Source organism: Gossypium hirsutum, chromosome A03 (assembly GCF_007990345.1).
Source record: "Gossypium hirsutum isolate 1008001.06 chromosome A03, Gossypium_hirsutum_v2.1, whole genome shotgun sequence".
Taxonomy (NCBI): Eukaryota; Viridiplantae; Streptophyta; class Magnoliopsida; order Malvales; family Malvaceae; genus Gossypium; species Gossypium hirsutum.
In genome coordinates this window covers 112,155,323-112,174,631 of record NC_053426.1, presented here as the reverse complement: position 1 = coordinate 112,174,631, position 19,309 = coordinate 112,155,323, and the positions used below count along the sequence as shown (strand labels likewise).

General features: G+C 33.4%; 3 protein-coding genes across 5 annotated transcripts; all 3 read left to right on the top strand.

The window, feature by feature from the left end:
• The first annotated feature begins 1,796 nt into the window (after positions 1–1,796).
• On the top strand, positions 1,797–8,290 carry LOC107927810 (protein DETOXIFICATION 46, chloroplastic). 2 transcript variants are annotated; one of them, XM_016858934.2, is made up of 14 exons: positions 1,797–2,569; positions 2,678–2,772; positions 3,493–3,601; positions 3,751–3,806; positions 4,782–4,837; positions 5,721–5,859; positions 5,951–6,088; positions 6,551–6,619; positions 6,708–6,818; positions 6,936–7,064; positions 7,151–7,228; positions 7,342–7,413; positions 7,869–7,931; positions 8,018–8,290. In XM_016858934.2, the coding sequence occupies exons 1-14, from the start codon at positions 2,143–2,145 to the stop codon at positions 8,117–8,119; spliced, it is 1,644 nt and encodes a 547-aa protein (XP_016714423.1). In that variant the 5' UTR covers positions 1,797–2,142; the 3' UTR covers positions 8,120–8,290. The 2 variants fall into 2 exon arrangements, with proteins under 2 accessions (XP_016714423.1, XP_016714422.1); XM_016858933.2 differs by having other exon boundaries at positions 1,857–2,569; positions 6,708–6,857.
• A 451-nt stretch (positions 8,291–8,741) lies between these two features.
• On the top strand, positions 8,742–12,683 carry LOC107927854 (protein DETOXIFICATION 46, chloroplastic). 2 transcript variants are annotated; one of them, XM_016858980.2, is made up of 14 exons: positions 8,742–9,384; positions 9,489–9,583; positions 10,190–10,298; positions 10,462–10,517; positions 10,682–10,737; positions 10,858–10,996; positions 11,148–11,285; positions 11,354–11,422; positions 11,517–11,627; positions 11,774–11,902; positions 12,069–12,146; positions 12,255–12,326; positions 12,390–12,427; positions 12,542–12,683. In XM_016858980.2, the coding sequence occupies exons 1-14, from the start codon at positions 8,976–8,978 to the stop codon at positions 12,630–12,632; spliced, it is 1,590 nt and encodes a 529-aa protein (XP_016714469.2). In that variant the 5' UTR covers positions 8,742–8,975; the 3' UTR covers positions 12,633–12,683. The 2 variants fall into 2 exon arrangements, with proteins under 2 accessions (XP_016714469.2, XP_016714468.2); XM_016858979.2 differs by having other exon boundaries at positions 8,743–9,384; positions 12,390–12,452.
• Positions 12,684–14,182: 1,499 nt separating this feature from the next.
• Positions 14,183–18,518, top strand: LOC107927840 (protein DETOXIFICATION 46, chloroplastic). The gene is made up of 14 exons (XM_016858966.2): positions 14,183–14,723; positions 14,809–14,903; positions 15,402–15,510; positions 15,682–15,737; positions 15,879–15,934; positions 16,063–16,201; positions 16,807–16,944; positions 17,038–17,106; positions 17,184–17,294; positions 17,409–17,537; positions 17,722–17,799; positions 17,900–17,971; positions 18,039–18,101; positions 18,194–18,518. The coding sequence occupies exons 1-14, from the start codon at positions 14,315–14,317 to the stop codon at positions 18,293–18,295; spliced, it is 1,626 nt and encodes a 541-aa protein (XP_016714455.1). The 5' UTR covers positions 14,183–14,314; the 3' UTR covers positions 18,296–18,518.
• The last annotated feature ends 791 nt before the right edge of the window (positions 18,519–19,309 follow it).

Below are 19,309 nucleotides of genomic sequence, written 5' to 3'. Positions count from 1 at the left end.
AGACCTTCCATTTGCGGACACGTGGCTCTCTCATCATCTTACTTTTTATTTTTACAAAAATGGTTAAATTTCACATTTAGTCCCTCTAATATGGTTAAATTTCACATGGCCTCTCACCCGTGCTTCCTTCCTTTCTTTTTCTATTTTACAAAAAGGATTAAATTTCACCTTTGGTCCCTTAGAGACGTATACGTGACTTTTTATTTCTTTTAGATTTGCCTTGCTTTCTTCTTTTTTATATATTATAAGACGATGATCAAACTTTAATTTTAACCTTTAAACTATGTTAAAATTTAGAGTTTAATCTATATACCTTAATTTTACATAATTTCATTTTTCTACTTTTATAACGGCATTAATCTAAATATTTAATATTGTTAACTATTTTAATCAAAATACCAATGTCAAATTTTTTAGGAACAATATTCAAACAAAAAAATATATTTTATAATGAAAAGTTCAGATGAATGTTATTAAGAAAAAAATATATAGAAATTTTCAATGTTATTTTTATTGTTATATAACTAACATATATATATATATTAATTTTAAAATGTCACGCTAATAAATTTAATAAAAAAATTTTAATAGCGATAATGATTGGACTTAATTTTTTAATTAAACAAGTAAAGAGTCTAAATTTCTGAAAATAAAAATAAACTTAGAATATATTTTGACTTTCGAATTTGTATTTTATAAATTGACACAAACAAATGATTCATCCAATAGGAAACATGAAATTTATAATATTTATATTCTACTCGATGTGATTTGAATTCTGATTTTCAAGATCAATCAGAATCCGACCAGAAAGAAAAAAAAAAGTTTGGCATAGAAATATCCAAATGTCAATGTCTAATTCTTTGTTGGCTAGCATCAATTATTACACATATTGGCCGCTGACGTGTCTTAGCTGCCAACGAAATATCAACTTGTGGTTACTTTTTAGTTTTAAACAATATTTATTCTTTGAATTTATATTTTTTTAATACAATCGCTAGACATTTTGTGGTTTACATTAATCTCGAAATTAGTAATTTTTTAAATTTAGTCCCTAAATTTAAATTTTATTCAAAAATGAGGATGTGACACTTTATTATTGATTATGTCATCACTTGAAAATTTTAAATCTTTTACAATATTGTAACGTATCAGTGACTTAAATGAAGATTTTTGAATAGTTCAGTAATATTATATTACTTTTTAAAATTAAATGACTAAAATGTAAATTTACTAATAATTTAATGACATTGATTGCAATTTACCCCTTTTTTATATGATTATTGAACCATCCATAATTATTTTTTTTTGTTGTTGTTGTTGTTTGTACAACTATCACACCATTAACAAGAGTAAATCATTGCTGCACACACCACCTACGATTTCTCCTTAACAGAATATGTAAGCATCGTGTGCTTAATTTATTATTATATCAATTCAAATTATGTATAATTAATAAAAAGTATTAATTAACGTGATTAATTTTGGTTAGTTGCTCTCTTTCAAAATTAATATAGATTAAATTTTTTCGATTTTTTTAAAGAGTGATTAATTTGTTAAATGTTGAATATCTAATCAAGATTATTTGAATCGAACCGACTGATTAAATTGATTAAACTGAAAACCGACTGAAGTGTTGGTACGAATAATGACATTAAACCTGTTGATACATATAAATATAATCTATAAAAAAATTATTGAATCAGACAGTTAAACTAAAATTTTAATATTTTTAATTTTTAATTAATCAAATTAAATAAATCAATTAAATTAACAAATTAATCAAATGATGGATTAATATCAATCCGATTTTGAAAACCTTACCTGCTTGAGATGATGAGGAGTGCAAGCAGAGATAACAGCCGATATCGACTTTAAATTTTAGTGACAGAATTTGTGTATTCGTCGCTAAAAAGAATCTAAATACATGCGAATTTTCAGAGAATCTAAAAAACAATATATATTTGAAGAAACTAAACCTTTGAAAGTCCAAATTTCAGTGGTTCACTTCAAAGCATTCCAATAAAAATTTATTTTTATTTATCATCTTTGGTCATTTGCCTCCATTTTTCCTTTGAAATCTTTCAGAATTTTTTTTAAATTAGGGTTTCTCCGCTTAAATTAAACCCAAAAAAAGGGGGAATGATGTTAACCAGTAAGACATTAATTCAACCTCCTTCCATTCATCTCCAAAACCCTAATCTCAAACTCTCTCCTTCAATCCCTAAAAGATCCACTTTCTCATCCCTTCCTTTTCACCGATCATTTTTACTGTCTTTTTCACATAATTTGACGCCTCAAAATCCTAGCCGTCACTGCATTAGCCCTGGCCAGGAGCTGAGTTATGAAAATGAAGATTTAGTCGAAGAACAAAATGAAGAAGAAGAAGTGGAAATTAGCCGGGAAATCAAGGGAGAGGGATTAGCAAATCAGAGCATATGGAATCAAATGAAAGAGATTGTGATGTTTACTGGACCGGCTACTGGGCTTTGGCTTTGCGGGCCTTTGATGAGTCTTATTGATACTGCTGTCATTGGTCAGGGAAGCTCAATCGAGCTTGCAGCTTTAGGTGATTAAATAAATGAATTCCCTGATTTTTTTTTTAAATTTTGGGTTATTTATTTATTGAAGGAGAATTTTTTGAGTGAATGATTGAATTTGGATGGATTGTTGGCAGGTCCAGCAACGGTTGTTTGTGATTATACAGGTTATATGTTTATGTTCCTTTCAATTGCCACTTCCAATATGGTGGCCACTTCTCTTGCTAGACGGGTTAGTTTCTTCAACATTATTGCGCGTGTTATTGCTTTTATCTGTAATACCAGTAATGCAATCTGAAAGCCGAGTTAGTGTAAACATAAACTTGATTAGTAAACTTATATAAATATAAAGGATTAAATTTATGACTTAACATGATTGTTGATTGATTTAACCAAAGAATGGGGTTGGAACTTGGGAGTTTATCATCATTTATATAGCACCGTGATTTTCTGCATATTGTTCATTTAAATGCTGCAACTTGATATAATATTATTGCATGGCTTTGTCGGTAAAAGTACCATGGAGGGCCCAATACTGGACTACTAAAAAAATGGCCTTGTATGTTAGCGTGTATATAGCATGATATACACGTGACACACCGTGTATAATTATCTAGTTATAAAGTTAGCCACACCAATTTTTAACAGTACAAATGAATTAAATTTTTAAAAGAAAGGACCAATTTGCTCTTTGAACTAATGTACAGGGACTAATTTGCCCATTTTTTGAGTGGAGGGGGAAAATGCATTCTAGTATAGGGGCCTCCATCATACTTTTACCTGATTATTTCATTGTATTTAATCACTCTGCAAGCTGAGATATACGTTGGGTCTTCCTTTTCAAGGACACTCTGGCATTTGGATACTTTGAATAATCTGTTTCTATTTGCTTCACTGTGTTTAAGGCTGTGTTTTAGGCTTTAACTCTATTAACAATGCTTTGTTGCTGCAGGATAAAAATGGAGTTCAGCATCAGATATCTATCCTGCTTTTTATTGGGTTGTTTTGTGGCTTTTTGATGCTTATCTTAACTAGATTCTTTGGTTCATGGGCATTAACAGGTAAAGCTTTTTTATTTGGTTCCAGATTATGAAAATGTAGGATGCTTACTGATTTTGTTGAGTGGGCACATCTATGGTTTCAACTTATGAATAGATAGAAAGAATCCCAATAAAAAATGAACCCCTTCTGCCATTTTTGACCCTTTCAGCTTTTTCTGGACCCAAGAATGCACATCTTGTACCTGCTGGAAACACATATGTTCAGGTTTATTTTCTTCTATGTTTCTTTCCTATTTAAACTTTCAGATGTTCTTAGTAGGCTTCCTTTTTATACACATAAACCTTCTTTAAATCAGTTCTATTTCCGTTACTTTCCTCATGACTGTTCATGGTTCAGAGATATTTGAGAGAATGCTCTTTGGAATAACGAAGCACGATTCTTTTGAAGATTTCTTACTTTTCTTTGTTATAGGTTATATCTATTTAATGGGATGTAGAATTATATGTACCTGGTTAAAGTGTCTCCCTAAAAGTCCTCCATCTTTAATAGGTCTTGGAACTTGAAGTGTTATATCTGATTTTATCTGTTCATGTGTTTATCTATCATGTGATGGAGAAGCGGAGGTATAAGGTAAAAGTACCATGGAGGCCCCTTGTACTAGGAGTTAGATTGCATTTTACTCTTTCTACTAAAAAAATAGGCAAATTAGTCCTGTACTTTAGTTCAAAGAGCAAATTGGTCATTTTTGTTAAAAAATTCATCCATTTGTACTGTTCAAAACTGATATGGTTGACGGAATAACTGGATAGTGATACATGACGTGCCACGTATCCATCATGTTGACGTACAGGGACCAGTTTTTAACAGTAGAAATGGATGGAATTTTTAATAGAAGGATCAATTTGCTCTTTGATCTAATATATAGAGACTAATTTGCCCATTTTTTAGTATAGGGGACAAAATGCTATCCAACTCCTAGTGCAGAGGCCTCCATGGTATTTTTACCGGAGGTATAATTGCTTTCTTGAGGCCATTAGTATTTGCATCTGGTTGGGTGACATCTGCTACTAGAATCCTATTACTGCCAATGTTTTTAAGTCATTCCTATGGCTAGATATTCTTCCACGGCAACTAGTGGAATTGAACTTTGTCTAATTCTTATTCTTACAGCTTCTCTTGTTGTCATTCTCAATTATTCCTATTGTGTTCTAATTGAAACAAAGTCTTTTCTGTTTGCAGATTAGAAGTTTAGCATGGCCAGCAGTTCTAGTTGGATGGGTGGCGCAAAGTGCCAGGTGCGATATATTTCATTTTCTCCTCCTTTTTAATTTTGTGTTTGAGTGAATTTGATGTGCATTGTTCTTGTTGTCTTGTGTGTTTTGGCACACTGTAATATGTGATGCATACACACTATTTTATTTTTTATCTGTCAGAAATGAAGCCCTAGTAGCTAAACTCCTAGGCTATACTGTCCAGCTCTAACCAAGGATATTAATTAAGAAGCTATTGGGTTACTTATGATCTTCGTATTAATTATTTTTAGGCATAGTGCCAAAATTTAGCCCTCACCATTCTGTTAATTTGGCCCTTTTTTTTTTTAGCTAAAATTGACTATTAACTTTTCAAAAAGTCAAATCACCTTTTTTAGTGGAAATGCTGACTAAAAAAATTAATTTTTTAATGATGTTGCCATGGCAATCTGTGTGACAATTTATGTATATTTCATACTGACATAATACTATTTGTCTTACATGCCACGTCAATAAATAATTTAAAAATTATAAAAAACAAAAAGATAATAAAAACTCAAAAAATTAGTATGAAGTACACGTGTATTGTCATGCGGGCTGCCATTTTAAAAATTTAATGTTTTAGTTAGCATTTCTGTTAAAAACACAATTTGACTCTTTTTGAAAAGTTGATGATCAAATTCAACAATTTGAAATGGTTTAGGGTAAAATTTAGCTCAAAAAAGGAAAAGGGCTAAATTTGACATTCTGCCTTAATTTTTAAAAGAGATATTTTAGTTCATTTACAAATATATCAGCATACCCGTTTAGTAGGATTTATTCTAGCTTGATTGCTGATGGATTTTATGTTGTTGAATTGCCAAGATTGTGAATATTTGTTGCTTCGTTTCATTTTTGTTAGTCTTAACACTCTCTTTCTATCTCCCAGCCTTGGCATGAAAGATTCCTGGGGACCTTTGAAAGCATTGGCTGTTTCCAGTGCCATAAATGGTATTGGTGATGTTGCCTTGTGCATGTTTTTAGGTTATGGTATCGCTGGAGCGGCATGGGCAACAATGGTTTCACAGGTGCTGAACGAACCCAAAATTCCCATATATACAGCTGTTCATTGACCGGAAAATACTTTTTGGCACATCCACTTACCGACATAAGTTTTAGGTTGTTGCAGCTTATATGATGATTGATGCTCTAAACAAGAAAGGGTACAATGCATTTGCCATCTCCATTCCAACATTTGAAGAGCTGCTGAGCGTGCTAGCAATTGCTGGTCCAGTATTTGTAACTTTGACGGCAAAGGTTTACATTCTCATAGCAATATCTTGGATAAAAGTACCATGTAGGTCCTTGTATTAGGAGTCAAATTGCATTTTTTCCTCTTTACTGAAAAAGGAAAATTAGTTCTTGTACATTAAATAAAAAAGTAAACCGGTCCTTTTATGTTAAAAATTTCATCATTTTCTGTCATTAAAAACTGGTGTGGCTAATTGAATAACTTGACAGTTCCATGTGGCATGCTATGTGTACCTAATGCTGATGTACAAGGACCAACTTTCAACTGTAGAAATGGATGAAATTTTTAATAGAAGGATCAGTTTGCTCTTTAATCTAACATATAGAGACTAATTTGTGTATTTTTTTTAATAGAAGAAGCAAAATGCAATTTGACTCCTTGAATAAGGGCCTTAATGGTACTTTTACCCAATATCCTGTATTCATAACCATATGCTTTTCACCTGAGACTTGTTGATGTTCTTTTAGGTAATTTTCTATTCTGTCCTCGTATATTTCGCTACATCCATGGGAACACACACTGTTGCTGCTCATCAGGTTAGATTTACTCACAGTCGTGATTTTTGGTCACTTGTCTGCTTTTATCTTGCATTGTTGAAAATCAGTAACACCATTTTCACACCAGGTCCTCCTTCAAACATACGCGATGTGCACTGTTTGGGGTAAGCCTCTCTCTCAAACCGCACAGTCATTTATGCCTGAGTTGATATATGGAGTCAATCGAAGTTTGCCAAAGGTCCGTGACCTCAACTTTAATTTCCCTGCCTCAGCAGTGGTAATATATCGCATTCCCTATTTAGTACACCATCATATTGGATGTCCCTAACATGTTTCGAATTGTCATATCAAACAGGCTAGAATGCTGCTAAAATCACTTGTCACTATTGGCGCTACACTTGGACTAGTATTGGGGATTATTGGAACGGCAGTTCCTCGGTTTTTTCCCAATATCTTTACACCCGATGTAAAGGTCATCCAGGAGGTTAGTTCATGTTTTCTTGAACATGTAATCCAAGAGGTTTATACATCAATGGCATGTGGATCTTTTTAATTTTTGTGTCCTTGTAGATGCACAAGGTGCTATTACCATACTTTCTGGCATTAGCTATAACCCCAAGCACTCACAGCCTTGAAGGCACTTTGCTGGTATGTTTCTTTAAATTTAAATTTGAATATCTCTTATCACATCAACTCGGTTTGCCAGTTGTCTATACACGAGCAATGACAACTCGTGCTACAAATCCATTTTGCTGTTGTAGGCTGGACGAGATCTTCGATTTATTAGCTTGTCAATGACAGGATGCCTTGCCTTTGGTGCGCTTATACCACCGGTAGAGATCCGTTTTCTTGTTCCTTATCTACCACTCTTTATCTGATAAGCTGATTAGTAAAAGTACCATGGAGTCCCTTGTACTACAAGTTAGATTGCATTTTGCATCTCTACGCAAAAAATGGGTAAATTAGTCCCTATGTGTTGGATCAAAAAGTAAATTAGTCCCTTCTGTTAAAATTTTTATCTATTTGTACTGTTAATACCTAGCGTGGTTGACGGAATAATCGGATCTCATGCTGACATACAGGGATCAGTTTTTAATAGTAGAAATAGATGAAACTTTTAACAGAAGAATCAATTCGCTCTTTGATCTAACATATAGGGATTAATTTGTCCATTTTTTGAGAAGGGACAAAATGCGATCTAATTCATAGTACACGGGCTTTCATGATACTTTTACCTAAGCTGATCAGATTTTGCAGTAAAATTATGCTAACTTTAATTTGTTACCAGCTTTTGACTTCTACTGGATGTGGCTTGGCGAGCTGCTGGTTTGCACTTATGGGGTTCCAATGGGTAAAAAGACTAAACCTCTCTTAGATTTTGTATTAAGGCCACCTGTTTCAGATGATTCAAATGTTGAAGATTCGAACTTTTTTCAGGCTCGGTTTTTCCTTTCCCTTCAACGTCTTCTTTCTCCGAACGGCATACTGTATTCCGAAGACTTGACACGATTCGAATTGAAGGATATGAAAGCATCTTAATTTCGGAATCCGCCATGCCATTGATGTATTTTGACATTCTTCCACAGCAAATCATAGTTGGAAGATTAAGGACTGCACCTATATTTATGTATGTAAATTATTTTTTTATTCAATTCTTACTGCTATTTATAATTTTTTAAATCCTTAAATTAAAGATTCCTAATTGTTGCACTCGCAACGGTGTCAACTAAATTAAGGTTCAATCAATTATATGTATGTAAATTTTAATACTAATTTTAGTGTGCACTCTCCAGAATTAATACTAATTTTTGTGTCCTCTACTACACTTAATATTTTTTGCTAAATAAGTTTTAATTTAACATCCAAATACATTTATACCAACTTTTTAATGCACATTTTGAAATTTAATTTATTTTTAAAATTTTAAAATTTAAATTTAATGGTTAATATTGTCAAAATATATATTAAGTTCATCAGTGTAACTTAAAAAAAAAAACTCACTTTTATTTTAGTTAACATGAAAAATTTTATTAATATTAATAATAATTAACTTACATTTTTAAATCCAATTTTAAAATAAAAATATATAAACTAATCTAATAAAACAATACTTACCAAAACAAGCAGAGGTCTGTTTATAGGTAAAACTGCAATTTCCAGATATGGAAAGAGAGACCATGATCTTTAACAGTCTCTACATCAAAGTCATGAAAAGAGGTACCATTGGTAGATTCCAAGATTGTTCCAAAAACTGGGGGATCTCTGTTGGGCCAAATTGCAATAAAAAGAAAATAAAAGGAGTCACCCCAACAACCACAACACAAAGCTTTTTCAACTGTTCTTTCTTTGTCCCAACGCCGGAACTCTCTGCTACTCCATTTTAGCTGAGAAAAATATGCAAGCTACACCTCTCTTTTATCCTCCATTGAAAAACCCAAACCTTAAACCATTGTATTTTCGCTACTCTTCAACGTTTTCCACCAAACCGCCATTGCCACATCTCGGTTTCCCTCGTTTCCCTTCTAAAGTCCATCGTTTCATCAAGAACTGCATTGTTTCTAGCCATGAACTATCCCATCTCGACACTGAAATCACAACACAAAATGGTGGGTTTTCGTTGTGCGACCGAGTAAATGAAGGAGAAGATGATAAAATGTTGGGAACCCAAAGTTTATGGAGACAAATTAAGGAGATAGCGATGTTTACGGGACCTGCAACTGGTCTTTGGATTTGTGGGCCATTGATGAGCTTAATTGATACTGCGGTTATTGGTCAAGGAAGCTCCATTGAGCTTGCTGCTTTAGGTAAAAACCCTTCTTTTTTCCTTTCATTTGGGTATTCATTTCTCACTTGACTGTTAGCTGATGAATTGGGTTTTTTTTATCGTTGTTGTTTGGGAGTTTTACAGGGCCTGGAACAGTTCTATGTGATTATATGAGTTATGTATTTATGTTCCTTTCTGTCGCTACTTCCAATATGGTTGCCACTTCTCTTGCTAGAGAGGTGAGTGTTTTCACCTGATAAATAGTTGCATTTTTATATATATATATATGTGCGCGTGTGCGTGTATGACCAAGCTATTTGCAGCTCTGTCATGTATTTTGGAGTGTTTGTTTTATCTTCTGTTGTTCTTGTGTTGATTTTGCCATTTATGCAACTGATATAGCTTATGATCTTCCTCTGTTCTATAGCTAAGCTACCATGTAACACTTAGTTGTTAGATTGTATTTTGTTCCTTTTACTTCAAAAAATGGGTAAATTAATTTCTATGCGTTAGATGAAAGAGTAAATTAGTAGTTTAAGTTAAAAATTTTATCTATTTGTATTGTTAAAAACTGAGTTAGCTGGCAGAATAATCAGAGAATGACATGTGGCATGCCACGTGTATCTCATGTTGACGTATAAAGATCAATTTTTAACAGCAAAAAGCGATGAAATTTTTAACATAATGACTAGTTTGCTCTTTAGTTTAATATACATGGACTAATTTGTCTTTTTTTTAGTAAAGAAGTCAAAATTCAATTTGACTCCTAGTTTAGTACCCTTCATGATACTTTTATCCTATATATATACATATATATTGGTATTGAACTAGACTCCATGGTGCAGGATAAAAATGAAGTGCAGCACCAGATTTCTGTCTTACTTTTTGTTGGTTTGACTGGTGGCTTATTCATGCTTTTCTTTACTAAACTTTTTGGTTCATGGGCACTAGCAGGTAATCAGCATAGCCTCATGCCTTATGCTTGTTTTCTCCTACGTGTTTCGATGTTCCGGTTTAGCCATTTTTTGATATTCAGCTTGCTTTGTTTCGTTCTTGCTAACAATGATCTTCAATGAGTTCCAATTGGCTGTTTAATTTCTCATGCTTTTATCTCCAGCTTTTACGGGGCCGAATAATGCTCATATTGTACCAGCAGCAAACACGTATGTTCAGGTTCGTTTTCATAAGTTCTTGTTCTATAAAACATTGCCAAGCATTCAGCTATATGTTTCTTGTTGTTAATCATTTGTGGCAGTTTATGAATCGTCTGCTCTGTTGCTTAATTCTTCTCGTATTTCCTTCAGTCTTAACCGCATTTAAATCTTTTCCGGTGATAGATTCGTGGTTTGGCATGGCCTGCAGTTCTTGTTGGATGGGTTGCTCAAAGTGCAAGGTAGACTAATTTGCAATCGTATTATGCTGTTACTAAGTTTCTACAATGGCATCTTTTGCTCGTGTTCAGATTTTTTATACGTGTATTTTATACTCCGATTTCTCATTTTTTGTCACACAGTCTCGGCATGAAAGATTCTTGGGGACCTTTAAAGGCCTTGGCTGTTGCTAGTGCTGTAAACGGAATTGGGGATATAGTACTCTGCAGCTTCTTAGGCTACGGCATAGCTGGTGCTGCTTGGGCAACAATGGTGTCACAAGTATATTCATTGAACATTTCGGCGTTTACATTTCATAATTTAATCATCATTATTGTACCCTTTATGTGCTTGTAGATTCTTTCTCGAACTTCTAGTTTCGAATTGCTCGAAACTTGAATCTCGTTGCTTGCTAACCAAGTCAACTTCCCAGGTTGTTGCTGGTTACATGATGATCACCTCTTTAAACAAGAAAGGATATAATGCATATACCATCTCCATTCCGTCCCTCGATGACCTTCAAACGATTTTCGGACTTGCTGCCCCGGTGTTCATAATGCTGATGGCAAAGGTTTGGATGCATTTTATTTTAAAGCTTTATATACTCGAATTTGATTATTTATTTATTTATTTATTTAGGTAGCTTTCTACGCACTCATTATCTATTTCGTGACAAATATGGGCACACACACGGGGGCCGCTCATCAGGTTCCTGAACACTCTCTATTAGCTTTGATTTCTTTTTGCTTTCCGATGTTAAAACATATCGGTCTTAATATTACTAGTCTGTGCTTCACTCTAGGTCATGATCCAAACCTATTGTATGTGCACCGTATGGGGTGAGCCTTTATCCCAAACCGCACAGTCATTTATGCCGGAATTGCTTTATGGTATCAACAAAAATTTACCAAAGGTATGGGATTCCGGTTTTCGTTTAGTGAATTATCCATATCTTTATACGGTGGTTATAGATTTTCATTCAATCACGAATGTGTGGAATGCAGCTTCCGTTGTGAGTTTTGTTTGCTCGATAATAACCAACTTTATAACATTCACTAGGCTCGAATGCTGCTAAAATCACTTGCCATCATTGGAGCTAGCCTCGGACTGCTATTGGGTATAGTTGGAACATCAGTTCCTTGGTTGTTTCCCAATATCTTCACATCCGATGGGAAGGTCATACACGAGGTTAGTCCTTGCATTTTTCTAGTTTACAACATTCTTTATATTCTTTTCATTTTTCCTATGTGTCCCAAGAAAGGACTGATCCCGAGAGGTATTACTTTGTCTCTACTCTTTGTTACTTCGAATACAAGAACGTTTAGTTGAAAAGAAGAAATGCTTTTAATTGCAGATGCACAAAGTGTTGGCACCGTATTTTGTCGCGCTAGCCGTGACACCGGCTACTCATAGCCTTGAGGGAACATTGTTGGTATGTTCGGAAAATAAGTCTTTGGCTAGAAGTTCGCCGTATATATAATGTTAATGGCGACTATATTCTAGATCATATTACGATATCATAGTATCTGTTCATTTGCAGGCAGGACGAGACCTTAAATTTGTAAGCTTATCAATGAGCGGATGCTTCTCGTTGGGTGCCGTTGTACTACTGGTAATATCTCCGTACCCTCCGTTCTGCATATTTGGAAATTTCTAATGTTTTTCTTGGTATCAGCTGGTAAGCAGCGGAGGATACGGTTTGCCGGGTTGCTGGTATGTACTCCTAGGATTTCAATGGGTAAAAATCAATATCCTCAGTTCTCAATGATGCATACGATACGGTACTCGGACTGACTTAACCCTGACTTCCTTTTTTCCGTTTTCTAGGCTCGGTTTTTCCTCTCTTTGCAACGCCTTCTTTCTCCTACCGGCATACTTCACTACGAAGAATCGAACAACTGTAAACCGGAGAAGCTAAAAGCTGCTTAGTGTATCAATTTTTTAGATCAATCAGAGTGTAGTTTACTTATACACCGTCTGTCTCGGTAAAACTGTCACAGTTGGGTCAAATTTTTGAAACTTTCACCTCAATTATTTTAAATATTTTAATCAATTAAATTTTATAAAAAATATATTTGAAAACTACTTTATTAAAAAAATATATAATATTTTTTTTCAAATTTTTATTTATAATCAATTCTACAAAATAATAGGTAAAGCTTTTGACCAAAATCAAAATGTGAAAAATCTGAATTCTATTTTTATTTAATTCATAATTAATTTTATTTTTTACAATATAAAAATAAATATTTTATAATTAAAATGGTGAAAATGAAAATAGCTTAAATTTTTATATAAAATTTATTAAATGTAGTTTCTGTAATTAAAAGTTTTTAGTTTAGAAATATTTATGGTTTTCTTTTTGAAAATTTACTAAATAATAATAAAAAAACAATAAAAATAAATCCAAAAATAATATGAAAAAAATAGAATAGAATTTAATCGAATTTAAAAATCATGAATTATTTGGAAAATTGAAAAAAATTCCACCGAATAGAATAAAAAATACAGCTTGTTATGAATGTAATGCAACTTGTCAATGTGCTAACCACATTATTGCATCTGCACTACCCGTAAACGTCTATTTTTTCTCAGGTCCCTATACTTTTCAAAACTTTAAATTTTAATCTTTCATCTTTTGAGTTCAAAATTTTAATATTGATTTACAAACTTAATTTTAATTAATAATACCGTTATTTTTTTCCTTGGTTTTTGTAAAGAGAGGATGGGGAATGGATTGTCCAATATTTAAATCTAAAGGAGATTCGAATAATGAATATATAAAATACTTAAAATTGAAAATTAATATCTTAAATTAAATTTTCATCAAGATAGAATAAAAACTCTGTCTACTCTTTTAATAGTTTAGCCTTTATATAATAAAGGGATTGATTTGGCTCAACGAAAAGTAAAGGGACTTATTTAACAAAAGTAAACTAGTTCAAGGTTCTTTCAATAATTTAGCCTTTATATTTTATCCGCTCTTTGTGGATACGAATCAATCTGTAATTCAGCTTAAAAAAATCAATATGCAAGTTACAAAAACGTGGAGAGAGTGGTTTATTTAAAAGGATTAAATACAAAATGGTCCTCCATCTATATCATTTTTCTCAACTAGGTACTTATAGATTTCTTTTTTTTTTGTAAAAAATGGTGCTAAACCATCAATTTCATCTCATTTTACTTTCAAAATACCGATCAATAGTATACGCTTTTCTTGGAAAAAAATACGACAAAGTTGATACTTTAGGTACCACCTTTTACCAAAAAAACTATAGGCACGTAAGTGAAAAAGGTATAATGTAGGGACCAGTTTTGCAATTAAACGTTATCTAAAAGTAAAACTGCAATTTGCAGACATGGATGGAGGGACCAGACAAGATCTACGATACCATTGGCTGAAAACAAGATTTTCCAAAAATTGGAGGGATCTTCATTGGGGCACACTGCAATAAAAAAGGAAATTAAAGGCAGCCAACAACACCAGACCAGAAACACAACACACACAAAAAACCTTTCCACTGTTCATTCTTTGTCCCAAACGCCGGCAAGTTCATAACTGTAAAAGAACAAAGAAAATTCCATTTTTGCTGAGAAAATATGCAAGCTACACCTCTCTTTTATCCTCCATTGAGAAACCCAAACCTTAAATCATTATCTTTTTACCACTCTTCAACGTTTTCAACTAAGCCACCATTGCCACACCTCGGTTTCTCTCGGTTCCTTTCTAAAGACCATCGTTTTATCAAGAACTGTATTGTTTCTAGCCAAGAACTATCCCATTTCGACACTGAAATCACAGCACAAAATGGTGGGTTTTCGTTGTGCGACCGAGTAAATGAACGGGAAGATGATAAAATGTTGGGAACCCAGAGTTTATGGAGTCAAATTAAGGAGATAATGATGTTTACGGGACCTGCAACTGGTCTTTGGATTTGTGGACCATTGATGAGTTTAATTGATACTGCAGTTATTGGTCAAGGAAGCTCCATTGAGCTTGCTGCTTTAGGTAAAAAACAAGAAGACTTGATTTTGGGTATTCGTTGACTCTTTTCTATTAAATTAGCTGGGTCTGAATTGGTTTTTTTTTACAGGGCCTGGAACAGTTCTTTGTGATTATATGAGCTATGTTTTTATGTTCCTTTCTGTTGCTACTTCCAATATGGTTGCCACTTCCCTTGCTAGAGAGGTCAGTGTTTTCAACGGATGATATGTATGCACGTATGTATATATGACTAAACTATTTGCAGCTATATCACAATTTTAATAATAAATAAATTAATCTCTCTAAAAATCGATTTCAAAAATGAAACAACTAAACAATTAATCATTGATTTTTTTTTTCAATATACACATTTTTTATTAGTATAATGATAAATTTAGCTCTCAAATTTTTACTTATTCTATCAATTTGGTCATGGTTTAACAAAATTAGTTCTAACATTTACACATTATGTCAATTCGATCCAAATTTAACAAATTTGAGAGCAACCAATTTATTCAATATCGAATTTAAGAGAAAACAAAGAGGTCTTCTTACCATATTTCAGAGATCTGAATTCATTAAATGGAGTGTTTTTTTTTATCTACTATAGTTCTTATGTTGATTTTGTCATTTATGCAATTGATTTAGCTTAGAGATATATATACATATATATATTGCACTGAACTAGACACCATATTGCAGGATAAAAAAGAAGTGCAGCACCAAATATCTGTCTTACTTTTTGTTGGTTTGGCTGGTGGGTTATTAATGCTTTTCTTCACAAAATTTTTTGGTTCATGGGCACTAACAGGTAATCAACATAACCTCATGCCTTATGCTTGTTTTCTCCTACGTGTTTCGATGTTCCAGTTTAGCCATTTTTCGGTATTCAGTCTCAGCCTGCTTCGTTTCGCATTTGCTAACAATGATCTTCAATGAATTCCAAATAGGCTGTTTAATTTCTCATGCTTTTGTTTTCCAGCATTTACGGGGCCGAATAATGTACATATCGTACCGGCAGCAAACACATACGTTCAGGTTCGGTTCTATAACTTAACGTTCTGTTTCGTTTCTTCTTGTTAATCGTTTGAAACAGTTTACGGTATCATCCGCTCCGTTGCTTAATGCTTATCGTATTTCCTTTATCCTTAACGGCATCTAAACGTTTTCCGATTATAGATTCGTGGCTTGGCATGGCCGGCGGTTATTGTCGGCTGGGTTGCTCAAAGTGCAAGGTAGGTTAATTTGCAATCGTGTTATGCCGTTTGGCCTCGAATGAAGTTTCTACGACGGCATCTTTACTTGTGTTCGGATTTTTATATGTATGTTTTATGGTCGGTTTTCTCGGTTTTTCGTCACACAGTCTCGGCATGAAAGATTCTTGGGGACCTTTGAAGGCCTTAGGTATTGCTAGTGCTATAAATGGAGTTGGAGATATAGTACTTTGCAGCTTCTTAGGCTATGGCATAGCTGGTGCTGCTTGGGCAACAATGGTGTCACAAGTATAGTCATCCAACATTTCCGCATTTATCTTCGGTAAAAAGATCTCTCCAATTCCTTTCTATTTTAAAATCGAGCAAATTAGTCTCTCTCAAAAAAATCGGAGCAATTTAATCCTTATCAATTTCGAAAAGTAAGCAACTAATGACAATTAATCACGGCTTTAATGTGGTCCATCAATTGTATATAATTTTGATTGGATTGTATATAATTTTGATTGGTATAATAACAAATGTAGCCTTCAATATGTTTATATGTTGTCATTTTGGCCTTATTCTAAAAAATTCAACAAATTTAGCCACAACATTTACATAAATGTTGCAGGATGAATTTATTGTATTAGGATCAAATTTGTTATTATATTAATCATGTACAATTGACAGAAAACATTAATGTAATGATTAATTGTCCTTAGTTGCTTATTGACAACGATTGCTCTGATTTATTTAGAGGGACTAATTGCTCCATTTCGAAATTGAAAGGGACTGAAGAGGTCTTTTTACTTTTATCTTTCGTAATTTAATCATCTCCATAGTATCTCAATATTCTCCTTTCGAATTTCTGGTTACTCGAATCTTGTTGCTTGCTAACCAAGTCAACTTCCCAGGTTGTTGCTGGTTACATGATGATTGATTCTTTAAACAAGAAAGGATTTAATGCATTTGCAATCTCGGTTCCGTCCCTCGATGACCTTAGGACGATTTTCGCAATCTCTGCCCCGGTTTTCATAACGATGATGGCAAAGGTGAGATGCATTTTACATTATTTTGTTTCGATGACTTGATGATTTCGGACTTGTCGCCCCGCTGTTCATCTGAAGACCTTTCCATTGTTTTAGGTTGCTTTCTATGCACTCATCATCTATTTTGCGACGAATATGGGCACGTACACGGTGGCTGCTCATCAGGTTATCGAACTCTCTTTCTTTCTCTCCAATGTTAAAACTTATCAGTCTTAACGTTATGAGTCCGTGCTTCACTCTAGGTCATGATCCAAACCTATTGGATGTGGACCGTATGGGGCGAGCCTCTATCCCAAACCGCACAGTCGTTTATGCCAGAATTGCTATATGGAATCAATAGAAATTTGTCAAAGGTATCAATTCCGGTTTTTGTTTATGGAAGTATTCATATCTGTTGTTGGTGATTATCGAAGAATTGCATAAACTTTTGTTCACTCGATATTAACCAAGTTCGTATTGTTCATCAGGCTCGAATGCTGCTAAAGTCACTTATCATCATCGGAGCTATCCTTGGACTGATATTGGGTATAGTCGGAACAGCAGTTCCTTGGTTATTTCCCAATATCTTCACACCCGACCAGAAGGTCATAGACGAGGTTAGTCTTTGCATTTTTTGAGTTTATATTCCTTGTTATACAAGTCATCATCGTGTATAAGTTGTCCTATGGATCCCGAGAGGAATTGCTCCGTCTCTATCTCAGTTACCCGGACATGAGGAGGAGATTACGTCCCCTGCAATTCCGACTTTTTGTTAAAGACAATGAATGCTTTTAATTGCAGATGCACAAAGTGTTGGCACCGTACTTTATCTCACTAGCCGTGACACCAGCTGCTCTCGCCCTTGAAGGAACATTGTTGGTATGTATCTTAAACCCGGTTTTATTCGACAAAATGACTTGGCTCAAACTTCACGATATAACTTCAGTGCCGACTATGTTCTCTCTCGCGTCCATTGCAGGCAGGGCATGATCTTAAATTCGTTAGCTTAATGATGAGTGGATGCTTCACGTTGGGTGCTATTGTACTACTGGTAAGGATCTATCTCCGTACACTCAGTTCCACATACTCGGAAATTCTAATGTTTCTCTCGGTGTCAGCTGGTGAGCAGTGGTGGATTCGGTTTGCCGGGCTGCTGGTATGCCCTCGTAGGATTTCAATGGGTAAAAACCAATATACTCGGCTCTCGATGATGGATATGGTACGGTACTCAAACCGACTCGAGCACTGACTTCCTTTTATTTTTGTTTTCCAGGCTCGGTTTTTTCTTTGTCTACAACGCCTCCTTTCACCTACCGGCATGCTTTATTCTGAAGAATCGAACGATTATAAACCCGAGATGCTAAAAGTTGCTTAGTATACCATTTGCAAAGACATTGAATCACTGCAATCTCAGCCTGTGCTTTAATATTGGCTGCTTATATGATTCTTTTCATTAATGCCTCTAAGAGGCTGCTGTTACAGATTTTATATTTTTAAATTTTCAACAGCAAATTGTAACTGTAAAATCTTAATCTAATTTAATTGATGTAATCATTTGTTCAAGAAATTAGAAACTGAGCTGGATGTGGCTTGTTTTATCGTTAAGGTTATAAATAGACTGAATTTGAACGAATAAATTTATGTTCATATTCGTTTATTTACTTTTAAATTTGTTTGTGTTTTATTCAAATTCATTAAAATTTTTAATTTTTTGCTTGTTTATTTATTTAAAGTTATGTGTGTATTTATTTATTTATTTAAGTTGACTTAAATATGATAGAGCCCAATGTTTCAAATTAAAATATAAAGATTAAATTTTAAATTTTATAAAAATACAAGGAACTTTGGAATATTTAAACCATTTAAGTTAAATGAACTTTTGAGTATTAATCAACTTAACTCAAATTTTTTATCCAAACTTAATTTTACAAATATTTTTAAATAGTAATACTAGAAAGGAATAAATTTAAGCTTTGAACAAGATTGCAAACATAAAATTCCATTGGCCTTGGTCAAATCACAATAGAAAAATTAAAAGGTTAAAATGACTCTTTATAAATTAAACAGAAATTCATTAATAATCCTATCAAAAACTTTGGAAACTTCAAAACAAATTTTTCCAACATCTATCATTATAATATTTTTTTTAACTTTTCATTTTAAATCATATCACATAAGATCTGATATAAAATCAATATTTTAAGAATGTAATTAGAGTGTTCTAAAATTTGAGGACCAATTTAAAATAATAGTCATATTTAAATAAATGAACTAATTTAATTTCTCCGTTTTTATTTCCAAAAATTTAGTCTCTCTACTTGTTTGAATTCAAAATTAAAATCCAATTGATAATATTATTAATGAACTTCCGTTTAATTTGAATATGGAC